Source organism: Pelmatolapia mariae, linkage group LG23, assembly GCF_036321145.2.
Source record: "Pelmatolapia mariae isolate MD_Pm_ZW linkage group LG23, Pm_UMD_F_2, whole genome shotgun sequence".
In the NCBI taxonomy this organism is placed as follows: domain Eukaryota; kingdom Metazoa; phylum Chordata; class Actinopteri; order Cichliformes; family Cichlidae; genus Pelmatolapia; species Pelmatolapia mariae.
The window spans coordinates 34905189-34931327 of record NC_086246.1 but is presented as its reverse complement, the minus strand read 5'-3'; the positions used below and the strand labels follow the sequence as shown (position 1 = coordinate 34931327).

General features: G+C 37.5%; 1 protein-coding gene across 1 annotated transcript in view; it reads right to left on the bottom strand.

Moving 5' to 3' along the window:
* LOC134621242 (inactive N-acetylated-alpha-linked acidic dipeptidase-like protein 2) overlaps nt 1–26139 on the bottom strand; it is a 272732-nt gene that overhangs the window by 6389 nt on the left and 240204 nt on the right. The window contains exons 13-14 of the mRNA XM_063467671.1: nt 23684–23777; nt 8765–8963 (exon numbers count right to left, since the gene is read on the bottom strand). Coding sequence (XP_063323741.1) covers nt 8765–8963; nt 23684–23777 — 293 coding nt within the window. The remainder of the gene's footprint in view (nt 1–8764; nt 8964–23683; nt 23778–26139) is intronic.

Below are 26139 nucleotides of genomic sequence, written 5' to 3'. Positions count from 1 at the left end.
TGATATTTTATAGCAGAAACACAGTGTATGGAATTCAATGGCAATTTAATGCTTATTCCATCTTTCTATGTGAAAGCAACACTATCATACAAACAAATGACAGACATTTTTAAGACTTAGTTAGCATTACTGCCTCACTGAGCAGACAAAATGTCCTAATTATGTGTTTCGGTTGCATATAATGCACCTCATGTTGTCAAAGTAAACATTTTAAAGACTGTTTAGCACTCTTAGACTAATAGTCTTAGTCCTGTGAGTGAATGGTAACTTCCTTTATAAATGAGTGCTATTAAGCCTTAATGCTTTCCAGGCATGATGGAGCAGCTAATTTTAGCTTGGATGCTAATGGCAGTCTAGAACAATTAACATGTCTATTACTGCCATAAACTGTGAATAACACTGAACAGCAGAAGCCATTTATTCTGTTGGAATCTAGTGGAAAAGTAGACAGCTAAAGAGGTGTCGGGGGGGAGACAGTGTACACCCCAGACACTGTGCGGATGCTAAAATCAAACATCACTGAGGTGTTACTGTTATGAGACAGAAATATAGTTGGCGAGAAAAGTCCTCACTATCAGTCAAGGTCAGCTGTCTCCAAGTAAATGTAATTTGATATGATTCATTGTGTTTATTCTTAAGCTGGACAGTTTGACTAAAATAAATTCATCAATTAATCTAGGAGCGCTCACTTTCTTGCACATGCACTGAGCAGAGCCAATGAATTACTGCTGCTCTGCCCTGAAAAGCTGCCGCCTGGGAAAAAAAGGGGGGAAAAAAGGAAAATCAAACACTGTGGAGTGTAAATTATTCCCCTTTTCACTTTTTTTGTCAGAAGGAATAAATATGTGTGAAATACTGTGAAGCAAGTTTTATGTTGCATTATTGCTGTTCTGCTCCATATGTATAAGAACTTGAAAAAGAAGTGGATCCACTCAATCCAAGATACATGGCTAATGGGGATTTAAATCATGCCTGCCCAAATGAGGAACTGCATGTGATTTAGAGACTGTGTAAAATTATTAGTGTGAGGGTTACTTGTATGTATATTCTTCTTGGATGGTATTCTAAATTTGTAGCTTTTTGTTGTCTTCTCTTCTTGAACCTGCTTTACAATGAGATCACTAGTCAAAGGTCCAAAGTAGGGGTGTAATCAAAAGCTTTAGATCATCTGTATATTCTCCCCCTGAAGGGAGGAATATGCAATCGGTTCCTTTTCTTTGTGTGTCTGTCTGTGTGTTGGGAGTCTAGGATCCACAGTTTTCAAGATGATATGTTCAAATGCTCTCTGAAGGAAGATACCAATAAAAGCTCGGGCTGATTTAATTTAGGTGAAAACTAGGTAAAGGTCACATCCTTATCGTGCTTGTTTGATTTGTATCTGTTGTCAGATCTGGTTACTTACACGTGTGTTCTGTCATCTAGCAGAACCACAACTATGATGGAAGGCCACAGTGACAGTGTCGACTGCTGTCTGGTTGGTTAGTTATATTGACCTTGTCAGAACAGCTGATTTTATATTTCACAAAAGGCTAAAATATTTAATCAGTGTGACCATTGCAGTCCCTTGATAGCTTCTTAACCGGTGCTTCGGCAAGCGACCCAGAATTGCGCTCCGGCACCTGCAATTAAAAAGTAATTAAATCTAATACATAATAAATACGAAGTAAGTTCATTTTTCATGTGCTGCAGCCTTTTGTTCCTTCCAGCTGATGGCATGGAGACACTCAATAACTAAAAGAGTAATGTCATTCCACAGCCTCCCCTGTGCACACTGCACACATCCCTTTTTCCTTCTCAGTAGATGTCAGTCGGAGTAGTTGTGAAAAAGAAAGTTTTCACAGGACTGTGTGCCGTCCATGGAAGTAAGCCCCATTATCCAAACATCTGTAGGTCCATGTCTGTTATCAGTCTCTCTCACATGGTTGAAGATGAATTTTGATCTCCTTTGCTCCACAATGTTACTTCAAGTTCATTCAGGTTTGTTTGGATTCATTTATGCACAGCTCTGTCATGTAAGTTCCTGCCACAGCATTTTGGGTTTAAGGTCTGGACTTATCTAATCTGTCCCATTGCTACACTTTGATTCTTTTCTTTTTAAACATACTGCTGGTGTGCTTGACTTCTTTGTTCTTTTGTGTCACCCATTTTCAGCTAAGCTTTAGTTGTTGAACAGATACTTTGGTTTACAGAGGAGTTCATGGTGCACACAGTGACTGCAAGATGCCTGTGGCCACAAAACAAGCCCACATCATCGCCTCTTGACAGTTGAGCTGAGTAGTATTTGAGATTTAGCTCGTTGGTTTGTGCAATTTCTCAGAGCACGGTCTGACCTTGGGGTGAATTTTCTGGGAGGTCCACTCATGGGAGGTTTGTGGCATTGTGCTAACACCTGAGTAGCCTAGACCAACAAACTGTCAAAACTTCTACTTTTATAGAGGTGGTCACATTTGCTGATGCATTTGATCAGAAGCACATAGCTGGTACTTACCTTCTTAAATCCTAAGGCAGCAGTACGGGTGTACTAGTGGACTGCATAGACCCATGAAAACTTTCTTTTTCATTTAACTGCATAACAGAGAATTGAGTTACTTTATTTTTTTGAGAAGTGTAGATTAATTTAAAATTTCAAATGTGCAAATTTCAACACTTCAAACAGCTCAAGAAATATTAGAAACATAAGCTGATTATTTGCCAAATTGCACACAAACAAACTCTGGAACTGTTTTTTTTTCCCCAAGAAATTTGAAGAAAACAGATTCTTTTCAAAGGTAAGGCCTGCTTAGCAAGTGAAATTTGATCAAGTTAAAATTTAAGACATAGATATAATATTATAAATGCAATGTTCTGGGTTTTTAAAAAAATAATTTTGATTTGATCTGTACATGATATGTTAATTATTTTTTTGATATTTTGAAATATTTTTGAAAACAGATTAAATGACATTGATTTTATGTCACTCATGAAGGTTATATATTAGTGAACTCAGCTGGTTTAATCTAGAAAGAGCAGCACAGGATAGCGCCAGTGCAGAACATACTAGAAGTCACAAATGAATTTGTTCATGAATCAGTTTAAACCGCCATACTGGATCCTAGTTTGCCAACACACCAAACCTCCCTCACTAACTTCTCTTCTTAACTAACATTAGTCTAATCACTAATCACTATTAAATGAAGCTTAGCCTAATTTCAATAAGGAACATCTGTAATCACTGGTCTTCCTGCTTTCTTGGTTGTTATGCTGCTTTTCTGTTCTTTACATGACTACTGGTTTTCCACACTGTCAATCTCAATACTGACATCATTACCCTAGTCCAATGATCTTCTCGTCCACCTGTGAGCCAATCAGCCTCCGCTTCACATGGTTTAAATCTATGCTCTCCATCACTCTCCCTTTCGGACTCTGTCATGCAAACCACCTTCTCCTCATCTCCAGTGAGAGGTGTAAGGGGCCCATCCAGGACTCCTAGTATTACTTGAATATATTTGGATGTGGTATTATAGGGTCTACCTTACAATATAAAGTGCCTGCTGTTGTGATTTGGTGCTGTATAAATAACATTGAATTGAACTGAACTTGAAGTGGAGAGTAGTGGACCCAAATCCAGACAAACAAAACGTGGACAAAACAGGAATCTTAACGAAGGGCGAGCCGTTTATTGTGGCTGATAAAGACTACAAAACAAAGGGCGAGGCAAAACAATTCGACACTAAACTAAAGCTAAACTGGGAAAACTAGAAAATATATGTGACAACTTTAAACATGAAAACCTGGGGTGGATACGAGGAAACCTGGAGACGTGGCGTGAGCATAACAGACAACCTGAAAACTGACACACAAAATACACAGAGAGGAGACGAGGGGAGTGGAAACACACGGGGAACACAGCTGATACAAATGAAGATGACGCCACAGGGGAAACAAAATTAAACACATTGAACATGAAACATGAGACTGTCAGAATAAAACAGGAAACATAAAGATGCAGACCTAAAACACACAGAGGGGCGAGAGAGATACACATACACACGGGGAGGTGAACTTAACACTGAAGACACGACAGACTCACATGGGCGACACGGGAGTGAGACAAACACACAACCTCAGGGAATAAATCATAATGAAGGCAAACCACAAAACTCAAATATATCAGAATATAATACACGACTAAACTGTGTTTAAACAGGATCTAAATCATCATGATACCAAGATAATACACAATTAGCTCAGGATGCTGGGTGAAAAGACCCAGCACCCTGATGGAACCAAAACACCCTACTCCCATGCTTTCAAATAAGTCAAACAAAGAAACAAGCCAACAAAAGTCAACTTCTCCATGGTTAAACATGTATGATTTGATACTAAGATCATTAAAGGAGACAAGTCTAACTTATTTTATTGGAGGAAAAACGATTTTCTTGGCTTTGTTGACATAAATCATGGAAATCAATCAATCATTTTGATTTTCAATTTTATAAAAAGTGTATGTACCAAGTTAGGTACTTGTATGATTTATCCGTAATGTTATCTTGTGCATTAAGAGGCTTGTGCAGTTCAAATTCAGGTTTGTACCAACACTACTGGCGAAGTTATAAGAACTTGTTGACTTCACATACTTTTCAGATTTATTATATTCAAACTTTTCCAGGAGAAGGTTTGTGCCTCATTAAGAAGTTGTTTAAATGTGTGGTCCAGTTTATATGATGCATTTGTGTGTTTCTAATACAACATTGTAGTTTCCTTTCATATTATCAGAGGAGGTCTAAATGAAGATGAGCTTGGTTTGAAGTTAAAAGAGGTCTCTTGGCCATTTGAATGGACTTTTGAATCCGTAGCTAGCTTCAGCTCCTCAGCTTCTATCGACTGCAGTATTGGATCATGATGAATAAATAAACAAATAGCATAGGGTACACGAGTCAATTTTTATCCTGCACTGCACAACCAATCTTGTGAGGATTGACGAAAAGTTAGTGAGGATAAACTTTTCTGAATGTTAGAATTATTATACCTAAAACTACAAAATCAAACCTACAACTCATACAGAAGCTACTTGTGAAGCTAATGTAAAAAGAGATACTGGCCTTAAAGCGCTAAAAACAAACCAAAAAAACCCCCTCGGTTTACGGAGCAGTTATCCTTGATGAGCATTGGAAATCCCACCACCAGTAGAAGGGTGTTAATGAGTGTACCGGCACCTATGTGCTCCTTGTGTCTTCTAATTTTAGACTGAGTTATGACTTCAAGAGGACAAAAGTTTGAGTTCGGCCAACTGGTTGGAATGAGAGGGATGGAAAAAAAATACATTACTACAGTCTTCTATAGTTTAGAAGAAAAAGGAATCCAAACAGTGAAGTAACACATATGGGATAGTAAGTAAAATTTTCACAAGAACAGCACCTTAAATGGCTTCCAGGAGTCACAGGGAATCGTTTTTAGTTAAAACGTGAGAGTTGTCAAAAGTTAATTCATTGAATTTCTTGCCTAGTAAAAATGTTTAAGACTAATTTTGCTTTGCAGAGGTGGTGTTGTTATCCAGCAAACTGACATCCTCTTCTTTACTTTATATTTATATTTTGTATGTGACTATCATCAGTGAGAACTTTGTTTTCCCTCCACTAGACTGTACTTGTTCTACTTTGCCCTCTCCCTGCACATTTCTGCATGCACCTTTGGCTCTGTGGCAGATGTTTTCTGACCCGCAGTTACTGACCCCACCAACCTGCTCACTTTTTATTGTCTGTTGTCTCCTGGCCTCTCTCTCACCCTAACCACTCCAAGTACATGGCCTCACTTCATTTCTTTTTCTTTTACTTTTTTTTTGTCCTGTTGAAATTTTTTCCCCACTTTTGCAAAGTTCTTCCTCAAAGGTGTTTGTTGGGTTGCCTCTATAATATTGTGAAGCTCTGTTGAGACTACTTATGTTAGGATTTGTTAGTATATACAGTTCTTTAATGTCATAACATTTTGTCTGCTATTTAAAAAACAAAACACAACAAAAGCATAATGTACGTTACGACAGAAAAGACATTAAGGTTAGCCAATCCAAAAGTAATTTGGTGGTTTCTATAACTGCACCAGCTCCTATAAGAGGTTTTCTGCTGCAGAGGACAAATTAGTCTTACCAGCTTCAGAAAAAGAACCACATTTAATGCTTACCAGAGTTAAAGAAGCACCAACAATAACATCAAATGTTGGGAGAGACAGAAATCAGAATTTTATGACCAAAATGCTGAAAAACAATCCAATACTGAAAATCTGTCAATAGGTAGTTAATACAAGATCATGTAAACAGCTTCAGGAGCTGAAACATGAAGCTGTTCAGAGAATAAACATAGTCTGTCATGACTTACTTACTTACAAAGGTATCAAAGCAAAAGGATGCTAATTTGAAGAACCTGTGTGTGTTACAGTATTACAAACGCTGACAGGGTCTCTCTTATACAAAATGAAATGAGATTAGACTATCCGTGATAAAGTATCTTTCCTGTAATCCCTTACTGTCGCTGCTCTATTCATCAGCAAATTTGAATTCCTGGATTTGGCCTCCGGAGTTGCCACGTGTTCCAAATGTTTCCCAGGCATAGTGGGAACTGTTTAGATGAGTCATTGCTATGCAGGCTACAGGCCATTGTGTTCAAACAGGTGTAACCTACAAGCTTGTTCTTTGCCTGCCAGGATTTTCTGAATAAGCTAGTGATTGAACCACTTTCATTCAGCTGCACTGGGCAACCACTACAATCAATGTGTACAATTTTGGGATATTTCTCATGATCACACTCGCACAATGAAGAGTTCTGCACGCTAAACAGGTGACATTTAATAAAGGCCTCTCTAATTATCTGTTTAATGACAGCTCACCAGAAGACCTTTTCAAATGAAGTCATGAATTTAAATAACTCCAGGGTATATATACCATCCAATGTGACTGCCTCATTCTCCGTATGTTATTACACATATGAACCCCAGTTCAGATCATTCAAAACTGATCAAATGAGGCAAGGCAAGGCAAGTTTATTTATATAGCACAATTCAACAACAAGGTGATTCAAAGTGAGAACAAATGAGAACAAATTCAAATGAGAACAAATAAGATCTGCTGAGGGATTCCTAAACAAAGTAAATACAGAACACATTCACAGATGCTCGTTTACCTTCCTCTTTATTATATAGGGACATCGAAATGTGGTATGTAAAAAGGAGTTGATATGGCAACGAAAGATTGGACTGGAGTGGATTAGATTTAACGACGCCTCTTAGTAGTGAACATACTTCTGTGTTCATTATGCCTTGTGCTGTGATGATAGTGGTTGCTAGCTAGTGGTTGAGGAAAAAAACTTTTAAACAAATAAACTAATGGAGTGACAAAAACTTAAAAGTCCAGACAGAAAAAAGAGACACAATGAGAGGAGTCAAAATGGCAGGAATTTAATTAGACATCCTTGGTTTGATGTACCAAAGTGATGTCAATACAATATATGTACACTATATTTTTTTGTTCTGCGTGTGAATTTTATGCACTCTGTCATATGGACTTTATGGTTTTAATGACCACTTATGTTTAATTGAGTTCACAATTTGGCACACTTACCAGTGATGGAGGGCAGAGCATTTGATTGCCCACTTGATCATCTTTAATAAAAAAGTTAACTTGTTAATACAGAATCAACATTTCTGCTCATGCCATAAAGTTTTCACAAAAAACAAAGGAAAAATCAAAAATGCAGGCGATCCAGCAGAAACCCAACTTCCAAGAACTAAAAGAGGGCGACAGAAGGCACATGCAGACAAACAGGGAGGCAGATTCTGGAAAACGATGTGTAAAAGAAACACACTTTCATTTCAGGATAGAACACAATAAACTTGTTTCGAGTATTAGTCACATGAGCTTTGCTCAAGTAGTTTCCTTCATTTTCATCCCTGTTGAATTTTTGACCACTAATAATGCCTTATAGCAGTGTTTAACGGGGCCAGTTTTTTTTATCATCTTGTAAACCAACAAATGTGCAAACCACATATTCCTACTAGTGGAGTCGACTGATAACAGCTGGCAAAAATGCTACACAAAGACCTCAAGGACATTTTTTGTGAACAAAGGCAGGAAAGAACACTGCCAGTCAACAAATATGCATATTTCTAACTATTCAAAAATTCCAGTTTGCAAAGACTTCATCAATAGGGAAACTTTATCACACACAACTTTCTTTCATGAGAAAATGCCATCTAGTATCATTGATAAATGTTATGTGATGCTGGAGTGCACAGCAAATGCAATGACTTGGCTGTATCTGGGGAGCTGAGTAGGTATGTGAGAACATGCAAACTGAACCACGCTAACAAGGAGGTAGGAGGACCAACTGTGCCATCGGTGATGAGGAGGCAACTGTGAGTGAGCCAAAGGTGGAAAAGGTTTCTGAGAAGAATGTTGTTCCAGTCATCTCCAAGTTTGCTTAGCTTAGATTTAAGACCTTTTAATGCCAAGTGGAATAAATAATAAACTTTAACAATATAAAAAGGCAAAGAAATGAACTGGTGACCCATAAAAACACAGAGAAAACAGCCACATTGATATAGGATGAAACTTCTAATGTCAAACAATTAATTAAAATATATTCAAGATTGTGGAGATTTAATTATGTAACATAATCTTGCAGGTTTTGAAACTGAAAGCATCGGTAACCTGGGGGTACATTGGCTAACGGTAAATGGAATGCTTATACCTCCCTACACCAATGTTGCAACTCTGAAGCAATAACTCTTCTCCTACCTGTACACTCCAGGCGGTGTCTGTGGGATGATGAAGCTCTTCTCCAGGTCACGGAGTACATCATTCAGCATCCGCACGTGGGAGGGGTCACGCTCTTTTGGGTCATTTGCCGGCCGCATAGTTTCTGACTGGAAGAAAGCTGCATGGTCTCTGAGAGCGGAGGCTGAGGAAAGCAGGGGCAGCGATAGTGCACTCTTGTCTAGACGGATATGTACAAAAAGAAAAAGAAAAACAACAGGAACAACGGGTGAAAAAGAATATCACGTTTAAGCTATACAAATGTCCACAAAAAAATATTAGTCTAAAAAGAGAGATGATATGGAGTCACTAGGTTGTGGTTTGAAGATGAGAACCAAAAAAAAAAAAAAAAAAAAAGAGAACCAAAACCTCGGAGTAAATGTCTCAACAAGACCTGTGAAATGAACAATTTACACCTTAAGGGCCATTTCGGGACTGGACTGCTTGTGACAAGGACCAAATCGCATTCTTATAAGCCACATCACATTTGAAGGTGATCTCATGTATAAAATACAGATAAAATGAATGCATGGCAACACAAGTTTACATCACATGTCAAAGCATAGACCCCATGGGTCAGCTGTCAGGATCGACACGGTAACAAATATAACACAATAAAACACTGCGGTGCATTGTCTGGAGTCTCGTGCATGTCAGATGCCCTTGCTGGGAACAGCAGCCTTTGCAGTATTAGCTGGAGCAAAATAAGTGGTGCAATCATAAATTTTCATAAAACTGCAAGTGTGAGTGGTCAGAACAGGGCTTCCATGGAGCAATCTAAAAATAACAGCAGCACTGGAAATCAGAAATTCACAAAGACCTTGAGTCAAAATCAGGCAAGGTTTTTGATTTTAATGAGCAGAGTCAGAGGCTTGTCTGATTGCACCTTAAAGCCAGAATCAGATGGGAAATTGCCCTGTTATAACCGGTGCCTTCTTCAGCATATACCACAATAATGGAAGTAATTTAGGGATAAACTGAAACCACATATTAAACTGAGACAGCTCATGGATGGATGAAAGAAGAGCCATGAAATACTTCTCTAAATAGTTAAAGCTGCTAGCCTTTGCATGCTCTTTTCACAAGCTTAAAGATCAGGAATGAGTTGCGTCACATGCTCAGATGCTGCTGGTCATGTTTATGCATTGCAGATATCAGCTGCGGGTATTAGAAAAATCAGAAATCAGTTATTTTCTTATTTTATCTAATCAACAGAAAATTATTACTTCTTCTTCTCATAGCATAGCAAAAGGTTTACACCATACATCTGTTCCCTATCTGGCTTCAAAATTAATTTGTGACCTGAGCAGTCTCTCTTTTAAACCTTCCACCAACTGGGCACTAAACACACTAAATTAAACAGATTCCCCCTATCGAGCTAACGCGCATACATATCCAGTAACGATGCAATGTTGTCCTCATTAGGCTGTCAACACAAAGCAGGCTTGTTTTACAGTACATTTGGCACCGCAAATCAATTACCTTTCATTTACAGTTAATTGCCTTGTATTCTTGGCTCTATTAAATGATATCTGGCTGGATTCAATGGGCCTATTTTGGAAAGGTTGAAATCTGCCATGCAACTGTTTGCATGAGGACAAAGGTTCTTGTTCAGGTGTTTAGCTCTTAATGGTCAACTATCAGTTAGCAATAAGCAGTACACAGCAGTAAGCACAGCAGTAACACTGTTGCCAAATAGCGATTGAGGAAAATAATCTATAGAGGTCATTTTTAATTAATTCTATTATACGAGCTGATTATGTCCCATGATAATAAACTCATAACACGCCATCATATTGTTGTCGTTCAGAGCATTTGGCACTGACATCGCAAGAAGGATGATGCTTTCCATGTTTGCATATGTAGAAAAACAATGATGACCCATGCATTCCAGAGGAAACACAAAACTTGCACAAGTACCATTTCATTGTTAACCTTTCCATTAAAGAATAACAATGAAATAAATTACTGCAGGATTTGCTATTTTTGATACTTATACATAAGTATTCCCATATGGTTACTATTACTATTGGTATTATGTTGTTTTGCTCCAGACCTGTTATGACAGACATTCAAAAAAGAAAAAAGAAAAAAGAAAACAACTGGGCAGGGGTGAGCTTAAGCTAGAATTACCCTAATTTACCATTAATCTAAAGGGGATCTATCGGGCGATTGCAGGCTTCACTGAACCCATAAAAGGAGATGAAAGATACGGACATCGTGCAAGGTTCAGCTGTATGAAAGTTGTTCCTGGATTCGGAGAATGTGAAGAGCTGTCTGCCTGGGATGACAGAAGAGAGAAGGGCAGACTTCTTGAGGATTATGTGTTATTATTCTAAAGAACAGCATAAACTAATGCCTTCCAAGATATTAATCGACAGACCTTCCTGCGTGTTTGTGCTCCTTCAGATAAGAGTGTGTCACAGTAGGTTTGAGAACAGAGCGTGACTCATTGCAGAGGAGAGTGGAAGACAGAGGGGACAAAAATAGACAACGAGCGCAGTTCTCTCCTACAAATTTAAATGGCTCTGGCTTCTCGCAGCCAGCTGGGACTCATGAAATATTGTTTGATTGTTGTAATCCATCACATCTTTTGACACACAGGGACGTGTGTGAGCGTGTTTGTGTTTGGGTATACAGTTGGGACATGGCCTCATGCGATGACAGAGGCAGAGAGAAGAAGTAAAGGAAAGGAGCTTTAAGGTGATGGGATTTTTTTTCAACATTCATTCATATCAAAATCTACAAATATTTGAGGAAAATGATTCTCATTTTGATGTATTCTTCAAGAATCCTGGCTTTCCGATTTTGCCTTCGTCTTTATTTAGTTTTTAATTAAAGTGTTTTATGTCTGTTGCTGTTTTTTGAAATTACACTTGCATTAGGACCAAGTAGAAAATATAACTAAACCTACAGTACCTTCCTGTGTTCTGTCAAAGATACCAAGTATCGAACTGCAGCTTTGTGACTAAAACTCTCTGTATACATAATGACTAAAACTGAAATTTTCTTTCTGTCAGGTTTATAAACCAGTGGATATTCTTTAGTGCTTCCTTATAAGTAGTAATTATTAAGCTCACATGAAGAAAGATAATATCTGCTCCCAGTCAGAGGTTGAAGTGGACACTCTCTTAACTAGTGGCGTGGTTTTTTTTTAAATCTCAGAAGAAGTAGTGTAATCTACTTTTCAGCGCTGTAAAGATTTTCAGTTGTACCAGAGCTGTCATTTTATTTATAGCTCTTATAGCGTCAATAAAATATTCATCATGCGGTGTATCTGTAAGGAAACACTGGTGTCTTATCTCAGTCATCGTCACCAAATGTCACCAATAGACTGAATAGGAAAGGAAAGGAGCACATGTAATGACACATGGAAATGATGACAAAGAGTAACTACACAAAAAATAAAATAAATGACAGCTACAAGGTCATTTTTAAACCCCTAAGCCCGCCAAGGTTTATGTCATATTTCACAATCTTACAGCAAGTCATCCAAATCTGCACCAAAATTCATTGTTTTCTTCCTCTGCAAATGCTCCATCTTATGTTCATGAAATCCACACATACACAAAAACAACACTAACACAGGCCTGACTCAAAGAATAATGCAGCATGTGACTGAAGATTTCATCTCCTGAGTTGGATTTTCACTTACAAGACTATATCACACTATGCTGTGTATATATAAAGACATTACTTATATATTGTATATTGTGGGACCTTTTATAATATAATTTTCCATATTAATCTCTTTGCATTTAATTTCTTTTTTTGTGTGTGTGGAAAAAAACACCACTTTGTTCATTGGAAGGGTGAAAAAAGTGTAAAGCACATAGCAACTCAAATAAACACATTCTAAATAAAAACCATTCAGCTGTGCACACAGTCTTGCTGCTGTGGCATTTGTGTCTTCCAATAGTTCACACAATTTGGAAAGAAAGGCTGTGTGGTTTCAAATAATGATTTCGAATATATATCTACCATGTCATAAGCATTCAGTTCAGCTCTGGTATATTGAGAACATGAACTGCAATTAATCCATAAGCGGTTCTCTTTTTACCAATAAATGACATGTTAAATCTCAAACATTTTCAAACTTTCACTCATTATTCAATTAATAACTAACTATTGAGCACACAAAGATAGCTCATTGTTGTATTCACAAAGCCTCAGAGCACATAGGTGATGTTCATGTCACATGACTGTGGAGGACTACAGGATACCTAAAACTCAGAGGGTCGTGTCAGGTTGCAACAGATTTGACGTCTGTTTCACTTTTCCAGAAAATAAAACTAAAAGAAATCTGATTTGTTTTCATCATGAGCCTGATAAGTCATAAAATAACCACCAGACTGCATCAAATGCTGCAATCAAATTCTGCACAGAATTGAAGAATGATTTCTTCTTTTGAACTAAATCCCCCAACTCTTTAAGTACTTAAGCTCAATCTTTTATTTGTTTAAATTTTTTTTCATTCAAAATCATGTGGCTATGACTGTGCTGCCAGGGCCACCAGGCACACAAACTGAGACACCACCAACACATTCGCTACCTTCTCCAACTCACCCTACGCCTCTCCACCACCTGCACTTAACACCGACTGTGACAATGAGAAAATGTGCCTCTTTTGGTTATTATTAGAATTTAGATACTGTAGATACTGAATATATGATTTTATTAGCTCTGTATGTGTCTAAATAACATGCTATGCAGATGAAAGTGGTTAGTGTCCACCTGATTTCACCAGAGGACAGTATGACAGCATCCAGCAAAGCATACCTCATGTCTGCTATTTTCTACATGAACAACACATACTCCTAATAGTGGTCAGAAAATGAGGTTAAAAAATTGAAGACTTGAGGCATTAACATAGTTTTATAAACCATTTTTGTCTTAGCAGAAAAATGTTGGCCGAATTCATTTATGCAAGGCTGGACAGACATTATTCTTCTCAAGGCCTTCTGACTGTGAAGCCATCATGATAAAGTGGAGAATAAGAGTGTCCTTATGGTGACGGGCAAGTGTGTGGAACTGAAAGCACACAGAGCAGTAAATATGTTCTGTAATTTTCCGTAACTGGTTTGAGAATAGAAATCTTTTTAGTGAAAGAAAACTTTGATCTTTTGTTAATATTAGTGGCTGTGGTGTCCTTGGTGATCACTGATTGGACAGTCAGAATGTAACTCCTTGTCCATTTAACATTCTTTCACTGATTACAAGCAGAGCCCTGAGTGTTTCACAGCTAAATGTTCATTAAAGTACTTTTTTAGAATGTGTTCAAATTGAATGTCCATTAAAGCCAAGGTCAGTCCACGACAAATTCTGAAAGAAACTTTCCTCCTCTCTGTTAATCATTTAGTGGATCAACCTCTTGTTAATGCAAGTGCAACAAAGAATCCATTACAAGTGGATTTTTAATTTTGGGTACGAATCGGAATTAATTAGCAGCTCAAACCTTGTACAATCAAAGCTGCAAGACAAAGTGTTTGGCAATGTCATTTGGAGTTTGTGTTTTTGCTCCAAAGCAGAGAAATCTGGGAAATGATAACTAAAAGTCCATAACTCAGCAAAGTCAAAGACACATAAATGAAGAAATATATATATATGTGTATATGGTAGTGGTAAGACTACATGCCTTTGGAACAGGAGTCACAAGTTCCATTCCCGCCTAGGGTGTCTGTATCCAGTAAGGGTGCTCGGGTGTTGCCCGCATTGACAAGATTTAGTCAGGTGTTGAGGAACCAGGGCACCATGATGAGAAGAGGGCTACTGGTACAAGACGGCATCGGTGGGCAAGAGATGAAAACAGGGCGCTGTTGGGATGCTACTAAGCAAGTAACCCCTGCGGAAGGGGTTACATGAAAGGAGCATTAGGTGCAGTTACTCCAGCAGATCCCAGGAAAAACATCTGAGATCTCTGACCAGAAGAGCGCAGTCCTAGGAACAAATAAGATACTGCACAGGACCCTCAAGGACCCCATCATCATGGTTTGATATGCCATGATGATTGTGGACAGCGCAGATGAAGAATGCTTTTTATTATGAATATATATATATATATATATATATATATATATATATATATATATATATAAGTCTGGAGTTTGGACTGGACACATGAATATTGGTTACATGGCTTTGGTTACATATTTAATTAGAAATATGACACATTTGCAACATTTGCACTGTGCCTCATGTCCACCTACCGATGATAAAATGTGATATTGCTTAGACCTGAGCAAAATTCTTGGGCACTTGCAGATGTGGAAGTCTACCATGGTAACTAACTCAGTGTGTGCTAAGGAAATAGCCCCCACTCATTTAGACCACCATTAGCTTGAACTGAACTACAGACTGTCATATCCCCAAAACATTAAAAATCTTCTGTATAGTTAGGGTTTTACTTCGTAGTTGAAACGCTGGAAGTTTCAGAGTGGAGAAATGCAACAGAATAAATAAAAAGCCTCATTTACGTATTTCTTCACATTCTTAATTTCAGTTTTAAGCCCTAATTTCATATATGATTGTACTGTCATCAAGAATGTGGGGATATTGTGTCCTTGCCAGAGAGACGAAATGGTTAGCACTGTATACTGATAAGATGATAGATAGGAATATCCTCACCAGTGGAATTTTCAAGGATAGAAGGGAGCCATCATAAAGAGTATAAAAATGCCTTGTCTCACAGAGAAAAGTGTTGTACTCTACAGAATATCCATCGACAGTCTCCTTGTGTGAACAAAGGCCACTTTTACATCTGAAAAGTCTGTCTGTAGAGACTTATGTTCACAACATAAGTAAGATGCCCATGTTGGTCTTGTTTGAAATCTGATAGCAGAGAGCACACAAGGTCATCATCTTCTACGCTTTTTGTGGAAAAAAAGGTTACATGGACACGTGGCATTATATATACTGAAGTCAGAGCTTCATAATATTGGTTACCTTCTCTCTTTACTCTATCTCCAGCCTTAAATGTAATTATACAGTGAAAGAAAGCTATTTGGCTTTGCCACTGATATGCCTAATTAATCCTGAAAATGTACAATGGATTTTAAGTGTCAGTCAGGTGTAAGGTGTAATTCCTTCACAGACACACACATTTAGTTTGATTTCCTCAGTGTATACTAGTAATTCTCAGTGCTGAAATTAGAAATGATCTACCTGTCTTTGAGCACTGCTGTTGAGGACCAAAGGAAGCCTTGATACTGGGCGCTATCTGAACAGTAAATTAATGGAGATTTATGTCAGATCAGACTAGACCAAAGGCAGTTTTGTATAAAGGGAGAAAAAAGGAGCGTAGTGATTAAAAAAAAAGTTGAACAAAAGGTGTTGGGTGGGGGGTTCAATTAGCTCTGGTTGTTTGATCTGAGTACCCTCCATAACTGCCAGTCATGAATACTGCTGTGCTCCATGCTGGCTGTGAAGAATCCATTAAATATCACTGGTCCTTTGCTGCAGGGGGCTGCTAAAACACCCAGAAACTCACTCACACAGCCGTTTCACATCCTCTAAATGTGCTCACAGTAAGCATTTAGAAGACTCAAAAAACCCCCCAAAAAACAAAAAACCACGAGTTACCAACCATTTAGCCTATACATAAAGAAAGACACAACAAAAGTCCTGATTGCACATTCGAAATAATAATCACTAACTGTACTCTCTTGCTCACGTGTAAAAAAACCCCTTTTCATATACAAAAGCTTTCAGCAACTGCACTTTTTTCCCATTTCCAGTGAACGTGAAATTCAGAACAGCACTTTATTGTGGCTCCCGCTCTCTTAGTCTTGTTAATAGTCTGTTTACTTCTATTTTGCTTTGCTTCTGTCAATCAATGGCTACACCCAGGGAAAACCTACAAAACCACAAAACAGCAACAAAAAAGCAGAACAATCTCCTCTTCTTTATTTCAGAAGCACATACACACACGCTGACTTAGCTGTTTCTTGAGCTAACATACACAATGCTAAAAACACATTTTAGTGTTTTCTGTTTGGCCTTTTCCCTCATCTAACTGTACATTTGTTGTTTAAAAGATAACCAGTTTTCAAATGTTGAAACAAGTTTAGCAACAGCGGTGGCAGCAAAGAATCATCATAGTTTGTTGTTTGTTAAATTAAGAAACCATCACACATGCTCATGTGAATTTTTAGAACTCAAAATACTTTTATTGACATGTGAAAGGCTCTCCTGGATCATGTTTCATGTCAGTTCTTCTCAATTCCTGGAAATTTACTTTGCTGCCAGCAAATTAACGTGAGCAGTAAACCTCCTCTATAAACGCTGCTTTGCAGAAGATTGATACGTTGGCCATATGGTAACAAATGAGCCATCTTTGGAAAGGCGTCGAATTTGACAAACCAAAACCAAATGAAAAAGCAGAACGACTTCGGAGCGGAACTTCGCAGTTAGGTTATGACTATATATATGTTTCTGATTATGAGAATCATTATGAGCACAACCTCTGACATATAAGATATTAATTCAAATTCACTTCAAAAAACACTTTATTTATCCCCAAGGGGGTGATTAAAAAGGAACAGAGAGCATCACATGAGACATAGAACATCAAACAAATATAAAAATAAATACAAAAAGTCAATATAAGAAAAAGTCAAAATAAATGCGATCTGGGGAGGAAGGGGAGGAAGGGGAGGAAGGGGGGGGGGGGATGTAATACTGGGGCAGGAAAGAGTTCACAAGCTGGACTGCTACAGGAACAGGTTGTCCAATAATTTTAGAGCTGATCTAATGGAGTTTATATTGATTAAGAAAACCTAACTTTAAAATGGTTATTTTTATGAGCTACTACCAGAATCAGGGGCTCAAGTGAATTGTTCCTAATCCTCTTTTATTTTTTTTTATCTTGGTTAAAATTATTAGGTGTTCAAATTATACTATTTACGTGCCAGCTTTATCTACAACCACTGCCATTAACCAACCCACACACAACAGCAACCCCGCACCAGGAATTATTTATCATCATTCACTATCTGTTAACACACGCACACATCAAAAAGTATTTATTTCACTGTCTTATTCCTCCTCCTCTTCTTTCTCTCCATCTGGTGCTTCTCTGTATTTTTAAACAGCAGAGATAAAAGCCCTCTCCCACCTGTTTTCTGACTGAGCAGGAGAGGCTTGTAAAAAAAAAAAAAGCATTGAGAAAATCAGCACGTTCACCAAAGTCAAATTTATAACTTTAGGACATTTATAATGCCACCTGGAATTAAATTTAATATCAATTTAATAACCACAATAAAAAGCCCAAAATCTGTCACAGCCAGTCTCTTTCTGATTAGACACAGCTGATGAGAATAGTAAAATTACATGTAGGCATAAGGAAAGATGACACTGGATGACAGTCTAAGAACAGGGTGTCCAATTGTGTATTAAAAAAAGAGATAAAAAATAAAATAAAGCTTGTTCCAAAAATGAGTAGCAGCACTACTCTGTTTCCATTCATCCTTAGCACAGTACACAATTCAGTTGATTTATTTAATCTTGATTTATTTAATTTGCCTCTTTCTCACTCTGTTGATCATAAGCCTTTGCTTTATCATAGCATCCAAGCAAAAAACAAATAAAAAAAAACTAAACAGGTTCCACAGTGCTGATACCACTGTGTCACCTGTGGTTCAGCATCCACGCTAAATCATAAAAACTGAAAGTAAGAAGACATATATTATCATTGCCCAATTGAAAATACAGTGGAATTAGTGCAACTCCTGTTTGAAACAAACTTTATGAAAGTAACTTTATAAAATTACAGGTTTATATAAATATGAATATAAATATGAATATAACATAACAGTATAAGGATTATATAAGTAACATAAAACATAATAAATAGAAAAAAGTGTAAATAACTGCATTTAATACAAAATGTTTAAAATTAAGATATTTAATATAGCTATATAGATTGTTTTTGTTTATGTTTTTGTTTTTTTGGTAGTCTAGCAGACAGCTCCTTAACCGACACTGACGGCAGCCACGTAGCAGTCAAAGGTCACGTCCCTAATATCGTATTTCAAATGTTAACCTTTGAACAAAATAAAATTATTATTATCATTATCATTAATCAGTTCACTGTAATGGGACCTCAGGCCACTAAAAATATAACAAGTGAACTTTTTGAAAAATTAGCCCCAATGGTCATAAACTTAACAAACATATTAACATACACAGTGAATTATGCGGGTAAAGTTTAAAAAAAAAAAGCTGTTTTTTACTTGTATATGACTGATTTTATACTAGCTTATTTGGATAATACACGCTCTATTACTTAAGTGGCTTAAGCATGTAAATAACGATGCAACTTCAGAATTTTTCTTACAGTGTCTTAGTGAACAGATTTGTGTTTTTGCCCTTTTTCTAATTTAACACATGATCTGGTCAGAGGCAGCATTCAGAATATAGCTAGCTAAACCCATAGCAGAAAATAAAAACTCCTAAATATACCTTTAGTAACCATAATAACGGTTGCTCCCTCTTTCCAACAACACATATCATAATTAACGAAATATTAGACTGGATGACTGAAGAGCAAATAAATAAGAAACGTGATCTAATTATCAAAACAGGTTGTTCTAATGATGGGAAAAATGCCAAACATTTGTGTTTTTTTAGAATCTGGACAGAACTTAGACTCTTATAAAGTCGTACAGTAGGTTTAGAAGGATGGCTGCAGTGGGTGATATTACCTTTTTTGACAAAATAAGATCTTGGAATTAAGTAGTGAGAGTAGCCTAATTAAATATAGGAAGCTTCACGTATGAATTATATAAAACTCAATAGTCTGGACCAGCAAAACCACAGCACATTTTTTTTTAGCTCTTCTTGTTCTGTGCTACTGCTTGATGGTGTCATTTCCTGCTGTTGTTTGTTTCTTTGTTGGATGGTTCACCTTTTAGCTACAAAGAAATGACACTCATTTGTAGTACGGTTCTTCAGCACACCACTTATGTGCAAAGTTGCCAAGACGGTGTAGCTTTCATGCTCATAAAGTGCTTTTGAATAGAACTGACAGAGAGGAGAATCAGTGGAACAGACATATGGGTGATGAAGAAATAGACATAGGGGCTACAGGCAGGTATAATAATCAGTCATCTCTCTCTCTCAGGTTATAATCTGTCCATTAGTCTCAGATGAGGAAGCATAACCACTCAATCTAGGCATTAATGGGACAATGCTTACATACTTAGACAGAGCCACTGAACCCGAGCCACTGAGTGATTGCCTTGGTGGTACAATGAATGAGACTTGAAGTTAGAGCTACAGTACGTGTCATGAAGAGCATCTCTCCATCTCCATCTCTTTCAATCTCTGATCATAGTGTGTGAATGATTGATACACCTTGGCTTATAGATTTATTTTATCATAAGCCTGAAGAATCAGTTCGGTACAGTGTGCACCACTCAAAATGTATTCATAGAACTCACTCTGTTCGACAGCGTGCTTGTTTTCCTCATGCATAACAAAACTAACATTGCATTATTTTTTATTTTTGACTTTGAGGCTGTGTGAAGACCGCGTGCAGGGTAAATGTATTAAAGCCTTTGTTGTCCATCCTCTTTGAATGGTCATCTTAATATTCAAGGACAGTCTTTGCATGTTTGGAGACTGTGACTGAATAAGCTGATTTTGGCTCAGAAGGCCGGAGCTGTACAGCATGCTAACCGCTGAGTATTTCACAATGTACATTTTCATGGGTTTCAATTCAGCCCTTGACAAAACTGCTGTTTTCTAGCTAACGGCACACATTTTTTAGGTTTTATAAATGCAAGCGTGTTTATGCAAGTCATACAACAGGGCCATTTAATTTAGTCAAGGTCTAATTTAGCTTCGAATTGATAGATTATTAACTTGACCTACAGTACAAGATACCTGCTCGCTCTAGCCAGATTCCACACAACATTTATTCAGTATAATCCAAAATATCCATTCTTAATGTTAATTATATCTTATAATTAGATTGCTTAGTGAATGAAATTGATTTTTTGGAATAACAGAGGATCGGCTGCATGCGCAGAACAGATATTAACCTGACGATCCACAGGAAATGAAGTTTAATAAATTAAAGTAAAATATGACCAGAGATTTCAAGGAAAAAAAAACCCTGCTTTACTGCAAATGATCTCTCAAAGTGAACGTGGAATCTGTATGAAACACCTCAGTGGTTTACTACAGTCCATTAGCCAAGGCATTACAGCCATACTGGACTGTTATGAATCTGGTGTTTACATCCATTACAGATTTCCAATTTCTTTTGCAGTTTCTACACACACACACACACACACACACACACACACACACGCACGCACGCACGCACACGCACACACACACACACACACACACGCACAGATTCAAGACCACCATTTTGATACAAGGATATATACTCTGCTGAAAGAGGAGAACCAAGAACAGTAAGAACAGAAGAATGAGAGGGTGCAGAAAAAGATGGGAGTTACAACAAAAGGACAGGGCTGATGTAAAAGTCTGAGAGGGATTACATTTGACACTTTGCTGGATTTACAAATTAACATAATCAAAGTCAGTATGTTGTGTAATCATGAGAGAAAGACTTTGGTTTAATCAGCTGAAACAGTGCTTCATTATTCTGTATGTCCATGTGTATGTGCCTGCATGGAGAAACATTCTGCAACTCTTTTGTTGCATGTTGAAATTGTTGTGCATCCTTATGATATCCTTTTTTCTAACTGTGTTTAAGTTAACTTTGTAGATTTTTTTTCCTTTTAAAAAATATGAAAATCTTTTTGAGAGTCATTTTAACAGTAATTAAGTAATTGGTCACTGAAATATATTAACACATATGTTCTCTGGTAGCCACATCACTGTTAATATCTTCTTTAATAGTTGCAATATGGGGCCAAATTTGTATTATGTATTTAAAAAGCTATAGAAAGGTGTGGACAGAGTTTGTGTATCCTTATTGTGTATTTCTAGGAGTTTCCCTTTGATAGCTCAAAACTTTTGGGAAGAGCATATTTAAATGAAACCTACAAATCTGATTTACTAAGGTGTACTGCAGGCAATTTGTTGCAAATTGCATTGAAGTCAGTGCAGTAAAAAGCATGTCTTTTTTTGCGCCTGAAGTGACTGTGATAGTTGCTGCTAGGACTGTGGATTTATTTGAAATGCCAGGGGAGGATGTTGTCAGGAAAAGCATGTAACTGGTGTGGGTGGATGGCTCAGTGCTCTGAGAGCGTTGCCAAAGCTTTGGATCTGTCATGTAACTCTTTACTGAGTCCAATGTTTTAAATGCACACGCAGTGTGACTTTAGCTTTTTTTTTTAACCTTGGATATCTTATATATAACACTGAAATGTCTGTCAACTTGCAGAAATTCATGATGTGTTAAATTGATATATAATATTGACTTTCATAAATACATGCTGCCTCATAAAGGAAAACAAAAGCAATGCATGGATTTACATACACCGCAGAGTAAGGGTAACTTCATACATATTTACATGGGTGAGGATCTCATTCTAAATAACGTTTCAAGTTTGTCTGCACATCATGCAGCTCAGATGTTACACACATATTTCAGGCTTATCGCATTTATCCAGAGAATCCTATAATACCTACTTATAAAGTCCCCAGCAAATTTTCACTTTACCCTTATACCAAAAACACATGGACTCTCCTCAGCGGAGAAACACTAAAACCTGTGCTTACGCTGTATTATTTTGGTAGGTAGATTACTCGCTCATTCTTTGGGTCTGGTACTGAATTTATGCTACTCTTTACTGGCTGGCTGTGTTAGAATTTAATGCATTGTTAGTAGATCACCCACAGAACTGTCCACTCTTATCAGTGCACTTTTGAAATTGTGGTCTCAGGTAAGTCTGTCACTTAGTGAATCTGACTCTTAGTCTGTCCTGGTCAACATTTGGGTAAAAGTTACTTAATGCATTATTTCAATGAGGATCCTGACAAAGGGGTCCTGCAGTTTGAATGTTGATATTTCAGTCTGCACTGTGTGAAACTACAGAAAGCTCTGTGGTGTGTGTGTGTGTGTGTGTGTGTGTGTGTGTGTGTGTGTGTGTAGTAGCTGCTGTCATGGACTTCTGTGCAGATGCATAACTCATTTCCACAGACCAGCCAGTCACCTTATGCATCATTTCCTAATTTACACTCCCCAACAACCAACATGAACACTCCCACAGATACATAAAACAAAATGTTTTAAGTAGCCTATCTTTTACAGCTGCACCCCTGCAGGCCTGTTGGTCTCAACACATTGTATGAACTGGTCTTTGGCTTGTTAGCTAAACACACAGACAGCAACTGCACAATTTTGACATAAAGAGTTGAAAAACAGACTACAGAGCCTTTTGTTTAAATATTAGCTACCTTGGATTCTGAAGAAAGAAATACAGTTATTGAACTCACATCCTTATTATTCCTAACTCATTCTTATGTCTGTCTAAAGCGGTAGATATTCAGGCATAACTGCTACTTGTTTTCAACCTGAATGATCATCTTATGCCAAATAATTAGTCTCTTTTTAAAATAAAAACCACAACTCTTTTTATTGTTATTTTTCCTTTTTACTTTGCACACTACTATATGTGGATATGAAGAAGCAAATCTCCCTTTTACTCATCCAGCAGACAAATAGAAAATCATATTATGATACTATCTTGCTTATGCCCACTTTTCTTCTTTGATTGTTTTGTTCTCCATAACAACTGAAAGAAATACAAAACTCTTCATCTTCAAAATGCGCCACACTCTTTTGCTACCTTTGTTTGTGTGCTTTTTAGTGGAAGTCAGTCAGTCTATAGTACACCTAGCCTCATCATTCTCTCCATGCACATACCACTAGACTGTATTTTATCATCACCACAGTCGAAAACGCATGATCATCAGTGTTACCTTTGAGCTTGTTTTGAACATCCAGGGCGATGTCTAGAGGGTAAAATGGCAGCACGGGATCATTGACCAGTCGGAGAATTGCTTCTGCAGTCATCTGTGGAAACACAGCCAAACAAATGGTTTAGTAAGTTAGCTCCACTTTCTTTTTTCTTGCCATTCCCGCATTCAGACATGACACCAGCATCCGTAGTAAGCATAGGTGGATAATTTTCTCAATTAAAAAAACCCAAAACAAAACAAACAAAAAAACCCAAAATAGAACTAAAACAGTAGTGGGCTAGCTAGGCTTTCTACTGTGCCAGTCATAAGGCTTACATGTGTGCTACACCTTTTACTAAGTAATTCTTCTGTCAGATTATGATTGCCAGTTGATTGGGTTTTTCTTTACTTCATGTTTTCCTGTCAAAGTTCTCTTGTCAAATGAATTTTAAATGAGAGATTACAGATTTGGAACGGGTGGTTGGTTGGCTGAAGTCCTTGTGATTGTCATCGCCAAAAAAAAGCTGTACTTCACCACTACTGATTGATTCTGCTGGTTCCAATGACCCTTTTTATTACAGTATGGTAACTGGATACCAGCTAAATTGAAGCTATTTATATCATTATTCTCATTACATAATATTACTGTAATGAGCCCACTTAATGACTTGTCACTTTGTATCAGTCCCATGCATATTGCTAATAGGCACCTCCTCTACGTTTGAGCAGCTTAAGGGGCTATTATTATCTACTTATAATCACTGATGAACACAGAGTGGCACAGATAATGTAGCCATCTAATGGTTATGTGAAAACCTATGTGAAAAATTTGGTTTGCAAATGTTATTGTAAGCTAGCAAACTCAGCTAAATAGTATGGAAGCCCGTTTCCGCCACTAAAAAAAAAAAAAAGTATCCATAACTCGAAATTTCGAGTTCTCTTTCTCAAAATTTCGAGTTAGCTCTGGTAGTCAGTAATCTACGTGAATGATATCATTTTCTTGTTATCCGGAGGGATATGGTGCAGAGGAATGTGCACTCAAAACTGGATCACAACAAATTGGCGCTTTCGAGAGTACCTTGGCTGATAGTAATGCCATGTGATTCAGCTGATAACACAAAGATTTCATCATTTGTGAAGCCACGCTGAAAATACTCAGCAATTTGTGCAATTTGTGCATTCATGGCTGTAATACTGGTAGCTTAGCTGTAGCATTTGTAGCTGAGGGCTTCAGCTTCCGGGTAACAAGGAAATGACGTCATTCATGTAGATTACTGATTGGCAGAGCTAAATCGAAATTTCGAGAAAAGTAACTTGAAATTTTGACTTATTAACTCAAAATTTTGAGAAAAGTAAGTGAAAATTTCGAGGTACTTTTCTTGAAATTTTGAGTTAATACGTTGAAATTTCGAGCAAGAAAACTCGAAATTTCAAGTTATGGATACTTTTTTTTTTTAGTGGCAGAAACGGGCTTCCATACAATAGAGCCAAAATAATGTATTGCATGTATTGCAAACTTTTAACTGTTACAGTTCAATGTCAACTTCCATTGATCCAGTTGACTATCTCTTCTAACTCTTACTGTCTGCTTCTGTTGGCACTTAAACCTAGAAACACTTTTCAACAGCCACCACTGAATGTGGTCATAGCAACTTAGCAGTAAGTCACCTTCTGGTGGAATGTATGTTACTGATAACATTCAAAAAAAGGCAACCTCTTTTCAGGTTGGTTGCTTTCTTCTTCTAGGATTTGGTATACATCATAGTCCTATCCAGCTGGAAAATTGCAACATGTTTTTGGTCTTTCAGTGCCTTTAAGAGTATAATCCACATTCAGCAACAACACAAAATCAAAAACAATGAAGCTTAAATGAAAGAAATGAATCACCTTCACTTTCACGCCAACATTTTAACATCAGATTTTTAACACCTTTCGGTTATGTGTGTAGAATATAATTGGTGCTGAGGAGGATGTAAAATTTCAATGAGTCAGATCATGTCTTGTCCTTTAAGCTATTGCCAGCCACAGATCTGATTCTGCACCCAATAACTTGGTGGTCCAGATTGTAAATTAAAAATCTGACACTCTATGCAACATTTTGCTTTTCATACTGATTAGATAACAGCTGTCTTGTGAGGGAAAATAAATAATTGGGGCACCTTTGGCTGCAATGTGAGCAAGCATTTATGGAGATTCCCGCTTGTTCTGGCACCCCATACTGAGAAGCATCATCCAAATTACAGAGAGTGTCTGTCTGGCTCTGCTCTCACACTGAAGTGTCTGTCATCTTGATGCAAACAGATCACTGCCACTGATTCAGCCACTCTCTTCACAGGTAGAGGACTTGGCATGGCTTCCACTTGTTTTTTATTGGGTGTATAACATCACAGTGAGCTAACCAATTACTTGGTATAACATCACAGCTGTGACTATGGATATATCGACTCTTACCCTCCACCTAGACTATATTCTTCTTA